Genomic DNA, 20,287 nt, shown 5'->3' on the forward strand with positions numbered 1-20,287 from the left:
AAAGGCATTGCCTTGGGAAGGATGCATCTATTTGCAGATGACATGATCTTGTATATAGAATATCCTAAGGAATCCTCTAAAGAACTATTAGAACTAATAAATAATTTCAGCAAGATTTCAGGAAAGAGATCAATATTAAAACATCATTTGTATTTCTATACACTAGCAATAAACAATCTGAAGATAAATTTAAGAGTTTCATCTAAATAGCATTAAAAGGGGCTCCTGAGTGGCACAGTCAGTTAAGCATCAGACTCTTGATTTCAGCTTAGGTCATGATCTCAGGGTTATGGGATTGAGTCCCAAGTTTGGCTCTGCACTGAATGTGGAACCTGCCCAAGATTCTCTCTCTCTCTCTCTCTCCCTCTCCATCTGCCCCTTCCCCCATGAGTTTGTGCACATGAGCGTGCTCTCTCTTTTTCAAAAAATTAAATAAAAATAAAATAGCATTAAAAAAGAATGAATACATAGGAATACATTTAACAAAGAAAGTGTAAAATTTGTATTCTGAAAAACACAAAACATTTTTGAAAATAATTAAAGAAAATCTAAATAAATAAAAAGACACCCTATGGTCACAGATCAAAGACTTAATATCTTTAAGGTGGTAATACTCCCCAAATTGATCTGCAGATTCAATGTGATCCCTATCAAACTCCCAGTGTTTTTTTTTTTGTTTTTTTGTTTTTTTTTTTAGAAAATGACAAGCTGACCCTAAAATACAAATAAAGATACAGGGGACCCGAGGAGCTAAACGATTTTGAAAAAGAAAACACAGTTGAAAGACTTACATTTTCAGATTGCAAAACTTTCAAAAAAGCTACAATAATCAAAAGTGTGTGCTGACATAAAGATAGACATATACATCAATGGATTACAATTAAGAGTCAAGAAAAAACCCATATGTTTATGCTCAACTGACTTTCAAAAAAAAGTGCCAAGACAATTCAATGGGGGAATGAAAACCTTTTTGACAGATGGTGTAGGGCTGCTGGATATCCACACAGAAAGAATGAAATTGGACCCTTTCTTCTTACACAATACACAAAAGTTCATCAAAATGGATTATAAACCCAAATGTAACAGCTAAAACTATCCAGCTCTTGGAAGGAAATATAGAAGTGAATCTTGTGACCTTCGGTTGGCAAAGCATGAATGAAAAAGAATAAATAGATTAACTGAACTTCATCAAAGTAAGCACTTTTATGTTTCAAAGGACATCATCAAGAAAGTGAAAAGGTGGAATGGGAATATTTGCAAATCATATATAATAAGTGACTTGAAAGCAGAATATATGAAGAGCTCTCACAATTCAATAATAAAAAAAAAGACATCCCAATTAAAAAATAAGTAAAGGATCTGAAAAGAAGATATACACATGGTCAGTAGGCACATGAAAAGATTATGCAAATCATTAGCCATTAAGGAAATGCAAATCAATATCACAATGAGATATTATTTCACACCCACGAGGATGGCTATAATAAAAAAGACAGTAACAATGTGAAGAAAGACTGGTAAGAATGAAAAATGGTGCAGTCACTTTGGAAGGAAGTTTTGCAGCTTCCCAAAATGTTATACGTAGTTATATAGCCCAGGAATTCCACCATAAGAGAATGGAAAATATGCCCACACCAAAACCTGTACACAGATATTCATAGTATTATTCATAGTAGCCAAAAAGCAGAAACAACACAAATGCCCGTCACCTGATAGGTGAATAAATAAAATATGATACATCCACAAAATGGAATTTTATTTGGAGATAAAAGGGAACTACTGATGACCTTTAAAAAAACATTATGCTAAATGAAAAAAGCTTGTTACAAAAAGACCACAGATTATATGACTCTATTTATATGAAATGTCCAGAATAAGTAGATTCTTAAAGAAAGAAAGTAGATTATTGGTTGCCTGAGGCTGGGGAGGGACTAAAGGGAAAAAAAGAGAAGTAACTGGTAATGTGGGCTGAGTTTCTTTTGGGGATGTTAAAATGTTCTGAGATTGATTGTGGTGATGACTGTACAATCCACATTTGGTGAATATACAAAAACCCACTGAATTGTACAGTTTAAATAAGTGAATCTTATGGTATGTGAATTATATCTCAATAAGGATATTATTTTAGAAGGAGAAGTGAAAACAGAGTTTCTATACAAAGTTCTAAACCAATCTGCTTGGAAGATTTGTTTTCTCTACAGGCCAGAAAAGCCTACTGCAATCAGATAAATTGATAAATTATCAAGTATAGATTTTTAATTTTGTCTCAGCATTTTAGTTTGACTCCTGCAATAATCGGCTTTTGATTCCAGTATTTCAAAATTTTGAAATCAACCTTCTTCATCTACATCACCCTAAAATACCATTAGAAGGATTTATTTTATTTATTTATTTATTTTTTTCCATTAGAAGGATTTATATATTTAACTTTGAGCATAGCATTTTTCATACCCAATTGCCACATGGATGTTTTATAATCTTACCTCTTCTCCTCTTCTCAGGAAAGGATATCCAACTTTACATGTGAGATTATGATTGGATTCACAACTGTCTTTTTGGATAGCCTTTGAAGAAAAAGTAAACAGAATTAGAGCAGACACACAGGTGAAATGCTTGAGCTTGGTTTTCCAGAGTTTTCCCAGCCATGTCTTGGACTCTGCCTTGCTAAGATTTGTCTGTCAACTTAGTTGGGGGAGTCATAGCATTCTGGGATCACCTGTCTGATCCTCCATGGAAAATACAAAAACATTCCTTAAGGGAGACTGAAGGGCAGAGCACATCACATATCTTGTCTAGTGGAACACTGTACAATGGATGTTCTAACAGCAATGTGCCATTAATCATAAACTGATTAGGTGGCTGGATGAAATAATTCACACATACTAGACTGCCACGTGGAAGCCCACAGTGAGTGGTTGCCATGAGAAGAGTTTAGCCCGGTGGTAAGAGCATGAGTTCTGATGAGACCACCAGGAGTTAAATTCTGACTCTGTCACTCTTAGCAATCTTCTTGTCAAGACTCCTCACTTCTCTGAGCCTGATTTTCTGCCCAGTGAGGCTAGTCATACTTTATTTCATCAAATTGAAAATGCCACTGAATCTGAGACTCTCCATTATTTTGTGTACCAATAAGAGGGGGAAAATGCTGCCAGTTAAGTAAACATATCAGTTGTAAAATGCAGTTACAGAAAGGTTAAAATGTGACAGAAAGGGTTTAGCTTAGAATCTCTATAGTACAATAACACCTATTTCCTTAATGAGAATTGAGTAAGTGGAATGCTTAGAACAGAGCCTGGAACATCATATGACTCAGGAAAAGATGTCATTATTATTACTGTTTCAATTGTTAATAGAAATAGAGGAGATGCACTGTTGATTTTTATAGTTCTGCCTCTCTACCAAGGCCATGAACTTAGTTGAAGAGGATACTGGCAATATTTTTTTTTAAGATTTTATTTATTTATTCATGAGACACATACACACACAGAGGCAGAGACATAGGCAGAGGGAGAAGCAGGCTCCATGTGGGGAGCTCAATGTGAGACTCGATCCTGGGACTCTAGGATCACGCCCTGAGCCAAAGGCAGATGCTCAACTGAGCCACCCAGGCATCCCAGCAATGATTTTTAATATAGTTCCCTTTCCAGAGAAAAATTCAGTGATAATATTTTTCCAGAATCACTTTGAACATTTAGATTTATAATGAACATTCTTTACTGGATCTAAAATACGTGGTAGTAATGGAGGACATTTCTTTTAAGCCTCTGTTAGTCATCATGTCCTTAAGCAATATCCTAATAAATAGAGAGAAATGTCACTGAAAGTCTGAATTTACAGAAATTAGAAAACTAGACAATAGAGTTTTAATATTATATTAATAAGGGTATTGTTTTAAATATGAATCATACATATTATTAATTCGGATATTTATAGATAGAATTGTAAATAAAGCAGATTCATTCAGAGACCTGAATTAGAAAGCAACGTTCAAATTTGGAAGTACTAATTATTCCTGATACAGCATCTTATGCAACTATATGTTATTGCCAAAATAAAAAAGAATTCTGTTTTGACAATGAGACTTTGTAATTTAATACCTCTCTGGCCAATGTAAGGGTTTTACATAGAAAATGAGAAATGATATCTTAATGTTTCTTTATGTAAACATATTTTTTGTTCCATACATGCAATACTCTCTCTGCACCTCTGTTCCACTGTCTTGACTTTATGTTTTAATATTTCTTTGATTTTGTCTCAATTTCAGCTGTGTAATGCTTCTATGAAACATATGATTTTGATACATCGGTGATTCTTTCCTCATACTAAATCTAAGAAAAGTCACAAATCTCTAAAGACATTCATCAAAACAGAACCTTTTTAAAAAGTTTGGTACTTTCACCATTAGTGAATACTAATAATTTGTACAAAATGTTCTCTATTGTTCTAAACCCAATAAAAACAATTAGTTGAGTAGCAGGAAAAGGAGACTCAAGAAATGATTACTACTAGAATTAATAAATATTAAAGCTAAAAATTTACCTCAATTCCTGAAAAAATTAGATTTGGAGAATAGTGCACTATGGTTCTGGTGTTATAGGCGCTGTCCTTTTTGTTTTTGACCGTGAGACTAACATTGAACTTATCGTTATGGGACCTGACAATAAGCAGGCCTTTTTCTGTGGTGGATACTTTCAGGGCGAGGTCCGAGATACATTTTTCCTTGTTTCCACAATCTTTGGCAAAGGGAATCTGAAATGGCCATAGGAAAACATTTTTTCAAAATTTAGTTAAACATGATTGAAAATTACTTATTAACCCGCTTTGTGAAATGACATATTGCCAAACTAAGTTAAGCAACTCATAAAGAGTACAGATTCCACTGCAGAAATCTTAAGGAATTTTAGATTTATTCCCGTAATTTATAGGGAAAATAATAAACTTCTGGGTATAAATTCTTCCAGCCTTTTAAAGAATGCACAATTTTCACAGATGTTTTTCACTGGCTTTAGTGTGCCAGAGTAGAACAGTTTCAAAAAAATCAAGTCAAGTACTCTAAGATCAAAATCTATGAGAGAACACTTTAACACTCAACTCCAATTATGAGATTTTCTTTTGAAAAGAATCAAATACTTAGGAATGTATTAGAGCTCAGAGGGTAGAAAGTGGTGAAGCCACATAACTAGGAGTTTTCCTTGATTTCTCTTCTCATGAAGTCCTACTCCCTTATCTAAACCTTCATTAAGAGCTGTCTATTCCACTTCTTTTCTAAGAATCTCTCAACTATCTTCTTGCCTCTCCATTTTCACCATCACTTCTAGTCTAGCTATCCTCATTTCCTCCCTGAACGAATGCAATAGCTTCCTAAGTGATCTCCTGCACCCACTCTTGTTCCAATCATTGTTCCTCTAATTATTCTCCACATTGCAGCCAGAGTAATCCTTAGAAAATATAAACCAGTATCACTGAACCAATTAAGGCCATCAATAGCATTCCATTGCTCTTCAAAATACCTGCACACTAGCACAAAGGCTGGAATGATCTGGTTCCTGCCTGTGCCTCCGCCTCATCCCATATCACCTTCCCACCTTGCTCTTCAGTGTCAGCCACATTAGAGAGTTTAATTTAGTCCCTTAATGCCTCAGAACCTTTACACATATTCCCTGTGCATGAAACATTGCTCCCTCCACTCCTGAGAATACTTAAATGTCACAATTTCAGGGGAATGCCCCCCTGACTCTCTATCTAGGCAGAAGTTCCCATAAAACAATTAAGTTCTCCTCCAGGGTACACGCTTTAATTCCTACCTAATATCTGCTTCCTAGGTTAGACCATAAACCACAAAGCCTATATGTTTAAGACGCCCAATAAATATACTTGAAAGGAAGAAAGACAGAATGAAGGATATGTGTATGGGGAAAACTAGTTGCCCATCTCTAACAATTCCTCCACTCCATCATTCTACTTGCTCACTCTTTCTCAGGGGTGGGACATTGAACTTTGTGAATTTGGAAGGAGGATCAGTCCCTTCCCACCTCTTCTGCTCTTAGGGCAGCAGTGTGCCCATGGGAAGCTCTATATCTCTATTCTGCAAGTTTTATGATGTAGGCCCCCCTGAAAATGACCTGATGAGCACTGCTGATGACATACTTGGTTATCTGTGGTCTAAGTCTTGTTCAGTAGGATACACTCAATATGTCTAAGCTGTGCCCTGGAACCCAGTGTTCATTAGTAATAAAAGGGAGTTCCAGTAGGCCAACCCATGTCTTTCTTTCAACTGGTCCTAAATTTAGGAGACATAAAAACAGTTGTTATTTATAAGTTCCCTCCAACAATAGGAAATTGAAGAGTTCCCTCCAATAATAGGAAACAGAAGAGTTGAGAAAACTCTAGAATTTCATTGTTTTTTTAAAAAAATTGATTTAAGGTTTTGTGTGTGTGTGTGTGTGTGTGTGTGTGTGTGTGTATGTGTTTCAGGGCTTTATTTTCTCCCAATATGTTCACATATAGGTTATCTGAATTAAAAAAAAATCTGACTTACATATTCATGTACTGAATTTGGTAGAGAATCATCAAGAACAGGCCCATTTTCTGGATCGGTAAGATTAAAATCCAAAGTTATCCTTACAGAATCCCGAAAGTCATGCTTGTCCTACAGGTTGAAACATAACATATTTTATCATTGGTATTATATTTCCTGGATGTTCTGACCTTGTTATGGCTTCCATCTGCCTCTGTGGTTCAGGCTTACTGGAACATTCTTGTGCACCTGATCTGACATATGATCATCAGGCTTTTGCTTCACTGGAGAGAGACTGCCTTCTGCCTTGATAGGGGACACTGCTGGAATGCAGAGGCTTCAGAGTATGATCAGTTGATTCACTTCCAGTTTCTCCGGGGCCCTGCTGGAGTAATAGGATGTGCCATACTTTGCCATGTCAGGATATTCTACTCTGGGCTGCTTGTATAACAGTATCTTTTCTCTTGAGACGTTGAGCCAACCACTGCCATGTAATACTTCTAGGAAAGTCTCCCAATTTCAAAAAAGCAAACTTTCTTTAAATTGAGTTAGATTTCATTAGTATAATATATGCCTTGAGTTGCAAGAATTTTATAATGCAAAATGATATGTGATATGAATGTAATCAATGTTGTTTCATACTATCACCAGTAACAGCCATCCCTTATGGCATGTCCAGAATTATGAGCTTTACACACATTATTGAGAAGTATTTCAACAGTCCTCCAAGATGAGTAACTATTATAGTCATTATTTTACAGATGAAAAATTCAGCCTCTAAGAGACTAAACAACTTGGTTAAAATCACTTGGAATGTGGGGAAGTTTTGAGACAAATTCCATCCTGGCTGACTCCAGAACAAATGTTAATGTATCTATTAAAATCCAAAAAGAATTTGGAAATTTTGAAACTAGTTAATTCCTTTTAATACCAAGTGCCTACACATAGCTAGAGTCTACATTTTGGACAAATATACACTACAGTGATTTCTAGCAGGTTGGAGGCAGTGGCACATCTGGCACATCTGGTTACATGCCCTTTCAAATTTTATACAAGTTATATAAGCACAAAGCTTATGGATGATAGAAAATACTTGATTTCTTCCCCTTCAATTTAAAGAGTGAAATATATATAGCACAGTGGACAAGAAGGGACCCCAGAAATCACATGGGCCAACAGTTTGCTCTCAGGGCATGTAACCACTTATCCACATTTGACAGATAAGGCCCACAAAAGTTAAATGATGTTTTCAGTTTAAAAGAATAAATGAATGGCTGTAAAAACTGAATGAATGAATGAATGAATGAATGAAGGCAGAAGGTATCTTATAAACTAGTATACTGTGCTTTCTACTATTCCATAATATACGGATGACTGATAACACACAGGGAAGATGAAAGATAGTTTTATGAAATGCATTTGGAAATTAGAAGATCAGGCCTGTGATTTTCTGATAAAAGTGACCAAATAAGATGAAGTTTGCTTTGTGATGTGCATTTTGAAATAATATCATGATTGACTTGAAATAAGACATCTATGCTTTATTCTTGATTTGGAATAAAGCAGTTATAACATATATGATTTACTTGCCAACATGTAGAAGGAAAGCTTAGTGCATTCTGATTCTTCAACTGTGATGTTTCTTTGAATCTTTCTTTCTTGAGTTCCAGAGAAAAAGCTTCGTGATATCTGTCTTAGTGAATCTAGTGTGACACGGTACTGCATATCTGGAAATAAAATGACAGAAATATTTACTTGCACTAATTTTCATATGGTCTAGTTCATCAAATTAGCATTATAGAAAAAGCTCTTGAGCAGTAAATCAATAACAGTTTCTATTACTCAGCTATCCACACTACTGTAGAACAATGGTAGTCCTAGTCATAAAGATAACCTTTATGATAACCTGTAGGATAACCATAAAGACAATCTCAGAATCACTTTCTGAGTTCACTATGCCTTTAATGTTTAATCACACTTATAATGTATATGTACATATGCACACCCACACACTCATACGCATGTACACCTACATGTAAATGAATTTTCTGACCATGCATGTATTTATTGGGTTTTCACTTAAATTATATTTTTTAGTTTAGTAATGTTGAAGTCCTATTTAGAATATTGATTATATTTCAATAGACACAAAAATATACATGAATGTATTTTTGCCTATTTTATGAAAAAGTCACTTCAGACTGTTCAAACACATAATAAAATAAGCTTAATAAATGAATTTAATAAAATAGGCATACCAAAATTAAAAAAAAAAACAAGTTAAACCTTACACTCTCTAAAAAGGCAACAATCCTTAGTTTGTTTTTTTTTTAGATTTTTTTTTTTTTATTTATTCACGATAGACATAGAGAGAGAGAGAGAGAGAGAGAGAGGCAGAGACACAGGCAGAGGGAGAAGCAGGCTCCACGCCGGGAGCCTGACACGGGACTCGATCCCGGGACGGCAGGATCGCGCCCTGGGCCAAAGGCGCGCGCCAAACCGCTGAGCCACCTAGGGATCCCCAATCCTACTTAGTTTTATCACTTAGTTACTTTATAAAAATTAAATGAGACTGAAATAATGCTGTATATGAAAATGTAGCTCATTTTACATTTCTATACCTAATTCATCTTCTAGTCAGAGGGCTATTGCAGAGCCTAAGTATGCATGTGTAGAGAAAACTAAGAAAAATAGATTTTAAGGATTAATGATTTTTCATATTCTACTTACGTTTGTTTTATAGAGTAAACTACTCTTTTGCAGCCAATGGCCTCCACAGTCTTGACTCCAACATATTTCAATATCATTAAAAAACCACCTTAGATAGTGTACATGTAGGTAGGAGGAGATACTCAGACTGTGCCTGAGAGCGTACACATGGGACATGTCCGAATCTCAAAAACCAGGGTTATCTTCTGAGTTGAGCAAAGAGATCTCAGGAAGTAGGGGTGGCAAAACATTCAGGTCCTTTGCGATACCAGTCTTACCAAATAGGGTAGGAGAAGCAAGAGAGGGTTTGTGAAAACCTATGGGAAGGAAAACTGGGCTCTTTTGGAGCCCAATTTTCAAATTCTACTTCTTAATTGTATTATTATTATTATTGTTGTTGTTTTTAGCACCTGGTTGTTTGTGGTAAATGGGAGAGCCATTGCATATAAGCATTACAGTTTCTGCTCCAGAATTTATTGGGTTCCATAACATATTCTTTCTTTAGTAGATTTTTTTTCAAGGTTCAACATGTACACAGGGGCAAATGTGAGATGCAGATCCCTATCAAGGGGGAAAATACAGTATCTTCCTGAGTTTCCTCATGTGTATTGTCCTCCTGCCCCGAAGTACTTGGTATACATATGACACTTACCAGCTATGTAAATTGTGTCTTCTTTGGACTTTAATTTCACATCAAAACACACTGTAGCATTTATGCATACTGTTTCCTTTCCTTCCACACGGCAGTTTTTCTTTTGGATATTCACTTTATTGGGTTCAAAATTCATAGTCACTTTAACTACAGCCACATCTCGGGACCTACAAACATACACAATGATGATTATTCACACCTTTTCACATTTAATGAATGCCATCAATATGGGAATGCAATGGGAATGCACTGATGGGGATTCTCCTTTGTGTATAGTTGGGCTCTCAGGATTCCATTTCTTTGGTGACTTTTAAAAAACATTTATTTTTAAAATTATTTTTAAAGATTTTATTTATTTGCGAGAAAGTGCATGTGTGTGTGCATGAGCTGGAGGGGAGGGGCAGAAGAAGAGAGAGAAGTAGATTCCCCATTGAGCAGGGTCCTGGGATTGAGCCCCATGTCAGCCATAAATAAGTCTTCCGAGCTTTGTAAGAAAACTTTGAAACAAAACCGGAGAGTATAAATTGCCCTTATGTATGTACGTATGTATGTGTATATATATATATATGTATATATATATATATATTTAAAGATTTTATTCATTCATTCATGAGAGACAGAGAGAGAGAGACAGAGAGAGAGAGAGAGAGGCAGAGACACAGGCAGAGGGAGAAGTAGGCTCCATGCAGGGAGCCCCACACAGGACTCGATCCTGGGTCTCCAGGATTACACCCTAGGCTGAAGGGGGTGCCAAACTGCCAAGCCACCCGGGCTGCCCTGTATATATTTTTATTATGAGAGTCAATATGCTAAATATTTTTAAATTAAGGTTATCATAATAAATTAATCCAGGATTAACAGTTTAAACAAAGACTAAATGTATCCTTTCTGGCTGACACTGGTGACTTCTGTTTGGAGGCCTGCTTCTGGGCGTGCCCTCCCCAAAGTCACAGCTACCTGCTGCCCAGAATTCTCCTTTCCTAGGCACCACCTTACAGTTTTTTTCTCCCTATTATATGGCTAAAACATTTTTTTAATATAATGGCTATTTTCTGTGCACAGTTTAGTGTACAATTTTTATTTGACAATAAGTTTTTAAACATTATGTCTTAAACATTTTAAACATTATCTCTATTTTTAATTTTTAAATTTTTTTTCAAATTTTTAAGTTTCAGTATAGTTGACATATTAGTTTCAGGTGTGTAACAGTGATTCAATAATGGTATTCATTATGCTATGTTCACCACAATAAGTGCAGTTACCATCTGCCACCACACAATGCTATTTACAATGTTATCAATTGTAATTATAATTGCAATTAATTGTCTTAAATTATGACAAAGTCATCTACTTTCAGGTCTCTATCTTTACTACTTTTCTAGATAAATTCCTTCTAGAAAAAGACCTTTGAGGTTTGTTTCCATCTAAATTACTTTAAGTCAATGCTTGATTTGGAAGAATCAATACGTGGACTTTTCACCAAAGCACATGGCATAAATATATTTTTAATATATTAAATCCTTTCATTATATTTCTTTTTCATCTTTCTTTTTTTTTCCTTTGGAGAGAAAGTGAGTGAGCAGGGGGAGGGGCAGAGGGAGAGCAAAAGAAAATCTCAAGCGGACTCCATGCTGAGTAAGGAGCCAGACATGGGGCTTCATCTCACAACCATGAGATCATTACCTGAGCCGAAATCAAGAGTCAGATGCTTAACTGACTGAGTCACTCAGGTGTCCCCCTCTTTCATTATATTTCTTAATTAAGTTTGTAACATTTAAAAAAATTATCACACAAAATTCATATCCTTGATATTTTAGTCACTCTTTTTTTCCCAAATAGAATGCTTTTTTGAAGTTGGGCTTCCTAACTAGTTAAAACTGGAATTATTAATATTATTAATACATTATTTTATTAACAAGTTAAAAGTAGAATGGTATTTATATATCTGATCATTGATTAGAATTTTACAATTAAATGAAATTAATTTGAGATGCAGACATTTTAAAGGCTGACCATAGATATTACTGAAGATGCTTCTATGCTTGGCCAACAATATAAATACAGACAATAATGCACAATTGTCTAATTATCCATATTAAGTAAATGAGGAAAGAGTCAATTACCCCTAAAAGCTTGTGAACAACTCAAAGTTAGGGATGTTTTCTTGTTCTCTATGGGGCCCTCTTCTACCTTATGCTGTCATCTAAAACAGAATACCTATCTTAGTGCCAAGCACATAATAAATACCCCAAATTAAGAGTTGGCTCTACTTGTTATTTAATATGGTTTCTCAATTTTAAGACTTATTTACTCCTCCAGATTCTTAAACTATGTAGCTTCTATCTAAATAATGGGGCATGAAAAAATAATGGGGTACAAAAGAAAACAGATATTTGGTATAATACGGGCTCCAATCATCCTCTGAGCTCTGGAACTATTTGTGAAATATTCAGATTAATTGGATGTTATTAAAATACATACCAGAAGAGGGCAGCACCACCAAGGCCCCCAATAGTCACATCAGTCAGACCATCACCATTTAAATCCATTTCTCCATGGATAGACTGGCCAAAAAATTTTAGTGTCTTGCCATCTCCACCTGATGGAATACGCTGTGAAAGTCCCAACAGAGAGTTTTTATGCCAGAAGTGTCTCTTCAAAAACAGTTTTAAATAAATCTGAGAACTTGGATTGGTTAACACAAAATTAGAATTAAAGATATTTTGGAAATCTGCCTAAGAAGCCCCTCATGTGGTGACAAGATGAATTACTCAGATGTTACCAAAGCTTATTCTTTTTATAGTACAGACAAAATAATTTCAGGGTTACTGACACCAGAGAGAGGGAAAAAAATTTTATAACGTCATCTTGTCTAATGCTCAAGGAAAACATTGTGAGTAATTGGCTCTCCTTTCTGGTTCCCACTCAATCCCATAATACCAAGATATTTAAAGATGCTGGAACCTTGAAAACACATCAGACAAGCAAGAGAGGGAGTGGAAGTTTGTCCTAGGGGTCAGTTGGGGGCTCACTGAATTTGATGGCTGGTTATAAATAGAACATTCCACCAAATACATTTTCCAGTATATGATCTTTGCTAAAAGTCAAGGGCACTCTAAACTCAAAAGGCAAGAATGAATGTGGAGTTCTCCAAGACTGATTTGCGCATATACCCAAACATAATGTGTTTAATATTCATACTTCCTGATTTGGCTTTGGTTCCAGCTGGTAATATTTTAATAGGACCTGATGGCAAGGAGATGGGACTGACAGACCTTCCCTAAACTTGGGGTCTTCTAATCCTCCTGTTCTTCACTTAAAAACTATAAATTAAGAAGCCAAACAAGGCAATCAAATGGAAACATTTTCCATGCATAAACATTTCTTAAGACAATCTATTTTATTATTAATGATTTAAATATTCTCTTTTTTCTACAGTGAAAATGCCGTTTCACTAAATCATCAGGATTAATAGTGAAGGAATAAAGTGATAGAACATAAGAAAGAAACTCTTCCCTTGGGCAGCCTAGGTGGCTCAGTGGTTTAGTGCCGCCTTTGTCCCAGGGCGTGATCCTGGAGACCAGGATCGAGTCCCACGTCGGGCTCCCTGCATGGAGCCTGTTTCTCCCTCTGCCTGTGTGTCTCTGCCTCTCTCTCTCTCTCTCTCTCTGTGTCGCTCATGAATAAATAAATAAAATCTTAAAAAAAAAGAAAAGAAACTCTTCCCTTCAATTCTTGATTCCATCACACTCCCATGGTAAATATTGCCTGTTTTCAGTTAAGCAATGCCATGAAGATTTTTGAATTATTTGAAAACAAATAATTTACTAAATGGATGGAAGTGCTGTTACTGAAATATGTCCTTTACTTTATTGTTTCACTAATGTCATTATGACTTTATGAAAAATTAAGCATGATTTCACAATACATGAATGGATTTTGAGAATTCTGTTGACCACAGTACAAAAAGAAGTCAAATATAAAAAGAAATAATTGGTACTCTTTCTTTTCATGTTATATAAGTAGTTCAATGCCTAACTACTTATGGTTACTTAAAAACAGACAATTACATTAGAAGAATTCCTTTAAACTCTCCTACTTTTATGGTACATTAAACACTTTTGTGAACGGATAGATATTTTTCTCATGTAGGAAAAAATTACATTTATGGTTTAGAAACATTAACTGACAATAAATGTTAAACAACAACAGAAATCCCCTGCAGGTTAAGCTTAGTTATTCAGATTTTTTTTCCAAGAGGGGTTAGTTGTGAAAGAATTATAAACCTCAGGAACCCAAATTCATTTGACAAAAATATACCAATTTAATTCATAAATATAAATGTAATGCAACTTCATTATAACAACGTGGATATTGAATATAAAAACAATAATCTCATATTCTTTATTGACTAAATCGTACTGTTATTGTTCTCTTATTCAGAAACAGGTATCCTCTGTTTAGCACCAGCCACAATGCAAGGTCAGATAACATTGTTAAAAAGTGTTTTTTTGTTTTTTTTGTTTTTGTTTTTTTACTATTCTGAGAGCTCAGATCATGATGACATGGCAAATAACAGAAAAAAGAAACTAGATAAAAGGATAAAATACAAAATAATGCTTCTGTAAAGAAAACTTAAAAGAGAATTAAATCTAGTTTCCCAAGAGAGATAGAGGAAAAAAATCAATTAATTCATGAAGTAAGACAAGAAGCAAGCCTAGCATTGAACCCACTTATCATTTAAGGGTAGGAATGTGTAGGTTTAACTTCTTACTTGTGCATACTCTTTCCTTATAGTCTTGCCACTCCCGTGATAAATGTACACAGCTCCCCCATGATCATCTTCCAGGGGAGCTCCAATCACAATGTCATCAAATCCATCAAGATTGAGGTCTCTCACAGCAGCAATAGCTGTTCCAAAACGAGCCCCACATGGCTCATTTTTGTTTTCTTTTGTGCATGAATTATGCTTTAGAGATGAGCAGCAAGTCTGCTTAATGGGTTCCAGGCTCATTTGATATTCAAACCTTGTCTGGAAGAAAGATAAACAGGATACTTATGGATTTCTATCATTACTGCAGCACAGTGAAATTTTTAAGTACATGCTAAATCAGTGCTATTAAAAACCATTTGTACATCAATGGTAAAGTTTGTAAAATTTCTTAAAAAGGGTGCTTTCTGAGAGCAAAGATAAAGATTTTAAAGAACAGATTGCAGAAGTATGGGGAGGAAGACATATTGAGGATTTTAATGGATTCTCTTTTTAATGCAACCAAGTGAGTATATAACTCACAGTATGTTTTTAAAGCCGAATAACTGAATTTTTAAATCCTCAATTCAGGTCTCTCTCTTTCCTTCATCCAAAATTTGCTTCTTTGGAAAGTCTCTATATAGTCTCCCCTATAGGGCAAAGAGGAAATTGACTTTTTTTCAAAAAGCAAACTTTCCCCAAAGCTATATAGAGTGAAAACAAAACAAAGCAAAACAAAAAACTCAATAAGGAACAGAAAGTATTAGTAATGATGGTCAGGAACACATTTTCTAGAAAAAAAGGGAAAAAAAGCACAGGACCAAAAAATATTGATGGGAAAAAGGGAACAAAATGATAGGAAGAAAGATATGCAACTTATGGATTAAAACAATTAATTGGACAGACTCTAAGAATTTAAAAAGCTAACCAGATGAATATTGACTTTTCTGTAAACAACAACAAAACAAAACAAACCCCCCAAACTGCCCAAAACACCAACCCCCAAACCCAAAACTCTTCTAATGAAGATCAAAAATTATTTCACCTAATAAATGATGTCTAAGGTCAGGAGTTGAAAACAAAATCTCACTCCAGCCCAATGAAGTATTCCAAAGACTGTAGTAGTTTGCTGAAACTGTCTGGTGTCACCGACATATAGTTTACTATTTCAGTCTCTGCTTTCCCAGCTTTACCTGTTTTTGACAGTTAATGCATTTTAACTGCTAATATTCCCAACACCCCTAGGCCAGAGGTATGAATGGCTGCCCTGTGAGTTTATTTAGCATTTTAAACAGATTTATATTTATCTTTATATTTTATGCTAAAAAAAAATATTTCACATTTCCAAGCAGAGAATGCCTAACGGCTTGAACTACCTTATTAGAATTCTAAAATGTTCATTTAGAAACTGAGGAGTTGGTGGGGGTAAAGAGGTCCTGAAAGATTCTTTGCTCCTTTTTCTAAAGTGAGTACCAAATTGGAACTGCATTATTTATTTGAAATTGAAAGAAAGGAAGAGATACTCTCAACATTCTACTAGGCCCAGAGGTACCATTACCTGATTCAGAGCATACACATACACTTTTCCTTGTTCCTCTTTCTCCGTTCCCATGTACATGGGAGCCCCGACCAGAAGAATGTCAGTGTTAGAATCTTTATCAATGTCAATTGTTGTTAAAACACTGCCAAAATAGGAACCGATCTAGGGTACAAAACAAAACAAAATAATCTGATGAACATCAGAAATTCTCAAGATAGCTAAAAGCCTGCATTTCTTTTACTTATACTAATCTAGAAGAGTAATTGAGATTCAGATAGATATAGAAATAGAAATAAAATATAGAAATGGATTCTACCTGAGAGCTCTTTATTGGCTTTTGTGGGAGGCTAATAATCAGACCCATCCTTCAGGATGAGCAGCTGTCCCAGATTCTGCAGCTTGAAAGTAAGAGAAATGGCTTCCTTTAGATTTCATCCTAGCATCTCTTACTTCTTCAAAAAGCAGAAAGGATAATGAATGCCACCATGATTTTTTTTAGGGAAATAAAATGAGATTGAACAATAATAGGCATTCTAGGTTGGCTTCAATATATGTTTATATACCATAGTATGAAAATATGAAATAAAATACAATATGAAGAATTGATTTGTCTTGGAATACTGGTACAGTGTATTTCACCTTGTAGACTTCGAAGTTTACTCAACAAAATGGCTAAGTCTTATGTGAGTGAAATAAATCAGTCAGAAAGACAATTATCATATGCCTTTACTCATATGTGGAATGTAAGAAACAGCGCAGAGGATCATAGGGGAAGGGAGGGAAAACAGAATGGAAAGAGATCAGAGAGGGAGACAAACCGTAAGAGACTCTTAGTCATAGGACACAAACTGAAGGTTGCTGGAGAGGAGCGGGGTAGGAGTTTGGGGCAACTGGGTGATAAGCATTAAGGAGGGGATGTGATATGATGAGCACTGGGTGTTATATGCAAACTGATAAATCACTGACCTCTACCTCTGAAACTAATGATGTACTATATGTTGGCTTATTGAATTTAAATTAAAAAAACCTATCAGTGCTAAGAGACAAAAAAAAAAAAAAAAAGGCTAAGTCTTGTCTTAGCATCTGTGGAAGATAGAAAAATATAAAAGGATTGCAGGGAGACCATCCCCTTGCAGCAATGTTTTTTTTCTTTTAAAGATATGGATGCATTTTAGAGAAATGCAGGAGACTAACACTTCATTATCTAAATGCAATAACCTTACCAAATATTGACCTATGTTTAATATTTGATGCTTTTGATAATTCTCTTATTGAAACTTCCTGTCTTGGCTTCCATGATTTTAATTTTGCTCTCCTGATTCTGCCATAATATCATAGGCCATTCTTTGCTTTCATCTCTGCTAGCTCCTTTTCCTCCTCCCATGCCCTAGATTTTGGCATCCCCTAAACTAAGACCTGAACTTTCCCCCCCTTCTCCTCTCCTAGATGGGTAATCCTTCCAAACATTTCTATTACTGAAAGTTGCAAATTTCATTCTATCCTCCTCTCAAGGCTCCAGTTCTACATTCCTAGACATTGCTAGACACTTAGACAACTGCTAGACACTGACTTTCGAATGTTCTTTCCTCATAGGTTATGAAGGGTTTAAAAGTTTTTTTTTTAAGTTGAATTAATTACAAACATAAATAAAATGCTGTAAGATCTAGCAATCCTGGGACTTCATGCTCCCATGACAATAGCTATCTGGAGCTGAGTGGGCACTAAATGTTTAGGTGGCTCATGAGCTGTCCAGGCCATGGTTCCCACCATTTCCTGTTGTTTTCTGTGCAGTAGCTTTATTTATTTACTTTACCTTCCTGGCACCCATAACCATTTGAATTTGTGCTTACTGTTACAGGAAACATGCAAAACCAAATACCATTAAAAAAAATATCTACACTGCTGGAGTTGATGACATTCTAATAATGGTGCCACCTTTCTCCCAGATTACCAGGCTTGAAACTTAAATTATTCATAATTTAAATCATTTGTAACTTTCATGAGCAATTTTCACAAAATTTTCACTTCCTGTCTTGTAGACAATTAATAGAGTGATATCAGACCTAAGATGTCATACAAAATGCTTCATTTTACAATCTTGTCAGTTCCTCGGTATTTATGTCTACTATACTCCTTCCTTTTCCATTTTTATTGGTGATACATTATTTTAGGCTCTCCTCACCTTATCCTTGCTACAGCAATAGCCTTTTAAAAATTGTTGATGCATTTTCTGATTACAAATGTGGGCAAAGGGCTAATAAAACTCTTTCACCAGGTTTTATTATTTTATATATATGATAATTTTTATATATGAGACTCCTACTTTTGGTTCACTCTAACTCTGTTCCTCTGGACATCTATGGGGAAAGGATTTCAATTATATTACTAAGCAATATTGAGAGTGGTAAAAATAATGTCTCATTGGGACACTGCATTTAGGCTGTGGGGAACTATAAATACGTGATTGAGATAACACAGTGTAAGCTTATCAGGATGACTCTGACTACTGCATGTCCTTAAGCTAATGGAGCCCTGGAAGCTAATATCTATGGTGTTGTTATGAAAGGTATTGGCTCCTGTGGGGCGTTAAAGAGAGGACAGCTCTGTACTTGCCCAATGTATCTGTCTCCTCTCACCCAAGCTGTTCTGTTGGGCCGCTGTGAGTACACCTGCAGGGGATGAAGGCTGATGCTTCCCCGCCTTTTGGAGTAGTCAGTGATGGGAGGAGTGTAGAGGGGCAGTCTGATGAGCTGGGATATGTAGTGAAGCCCTAATGATTGCAACACAATACTAACCAACAGCATAGATGTTTCAGTTTAAAAGTATTTACATATATTTATGTTTGCATATTGCATGTATAATTTCTTAAACTCTTTTTAGTATTTCTCAATATTTCTCAGTATCACCTAATGAGAATGTTTGGATTTTACATGTTATAACTTCCCATGACCACCAGGAGAAAATCCAATTTCTTTAGTTTGCCGTTTGAAGCCTTACACAATTGGGGTTCACATTATCTTTTTAACTGGCTCTTCTGCTTTTTCTACCTATCCAGTCTATTTTTCCTTCTAGACTAGCACAAATCTTATCTTGTATTGAGACTTTTGGCACCAATTCTAGCTTAAAAAATCTTCCCAACTTCTGAGTTTACTGTATATGCCACTGGCATTTTCAAGCCTCTTGATGTTTTAGATATTTTTTTATGTATATATTTGTATATCTGTATCTATATAATCATCTATACATCTTATCTCCACTTCCATGTAACTGAAATATTCCTGAGGCCAAAGATGCAGGCATTTTACATCCCCACAAGGAAGCTAACATGGAGCCCTGTTTAATAAAGTTGATATTGACTATGAGAGAATTTTTTCTTTCAAAGTTTAGGACAATAGATGATTCATTTAAATCTGCAGAGAGTATAAATGGATTAATTTAAAACAATAATTTTCAAGCTTACCTGTTCTCCACTGAGCGTCTGGAGAATCTTGATGTCTCCATCGTCCATCCTGTAGATGACAACCTGGCCTGTATGATTATACCGTGGCTGTCCAGCAATGTACAGCACAGCTCCAGAAACAGTGGCAGAGTTCACTGTGTAGCCTAACAAAAGAGAGATGCCAGATGTCAGATGTACTACCTGACCCCTTAAAATCTGTACAGAATAAATTAAGAACCATTTTAAGTGACAGTGAGAATTATTTTTTATGTCTTTATATAGATTTATCTTGTTTTTGAAAATATTAATTTAAGTTTGTCTTGGTAGAAGCTTTTAGCATGCTTTCTGATTATCTATTGCGACTGCTTTGTCCACTTCCCCACCCCTGTTTTTCATTGTTTAAAGGCAAAAATGATGTAACAGTGATGACAGAAGAAGGAAAAAAAAAACTCCACAAAAAAATCCCTCATAATCCCAATTCACCACTTTGTAATAAATCAATTGTACTTTATCTGGACATATTATAAAGACTGATAATTTTGATAATTATTAATTTATTTTATTATTTTATATGATAAAAATAATTTTATATAGTTCGAATCACAGGAAATGTAAGCCTTTTCTGTGTTGCTGCTCTAGATTATTTATTTATTATCTATTTATCTATATATATATTTATT

The 20,287-nt window shown here is 35.2% G+C and overlaps 1 protein-coding gene across 1 annotated transcript in view; it reads right to left on the reverse strand.

The window, feature by feature from the left end:
- The window catches only part of ITGA1 (integrin subunit alpha 1), a 168,468-nt gene that overhangs the window by 27,473 nt on the left and 120,708 nt on the right, over nt 1-20,287 (reverse strand). The window contains exons 12-20 of the mRNA XM_038535131.1: nt 19,629-19,771; nt 16,187-16,330; nt 14,653-14,910; nt 12,360-12,490; nt 9,879-10,045; nt 8,108-8,244; nt 6,539-6,649; nt 4,540-4,749; nt 2,484-2,564 (exon numbers count right to left, since the gene is read on the reverse strand). Of these exons, the coding sequence (XP_038391059.1) occupies nt 2,484-2,564; nt 4,540-4,749; nt 6,539-6,649; nt 8,108-8,244; nt 9,879-10,045; nt 12,360-12,490; nt 14,653-14,910; nt 16,187-16,330; nt 19,629-19,771 (1,382 nt within the window). The remainder of the gene's footprint in view (nt 1-2,483; nt 2,565-4,539; nt 4,750-6,538; nt 6,650-8,107; nt 8,245-9,878; nt 10,046-12,359; nt 12,491-14,652; nt 14,911-16,186; nt 16,331-19,628; nt 19,772-20,287) is intronic.

This window comes from Canis lupus, chromosome 4 (genome assembly GCF_011100685.1).
Source record: "Canis lupus familiaris isolate Mischka breed German Shepherd chromosome 4, alternate assembly UU_Cfam_GSD_1.0, whole genome shotgun sequence".
Lineage (NCBI taxonomy): Eukaryota > Metazoa > Chordata > Mammalia > Carnivora > Canidae > Canis > Canis lupus.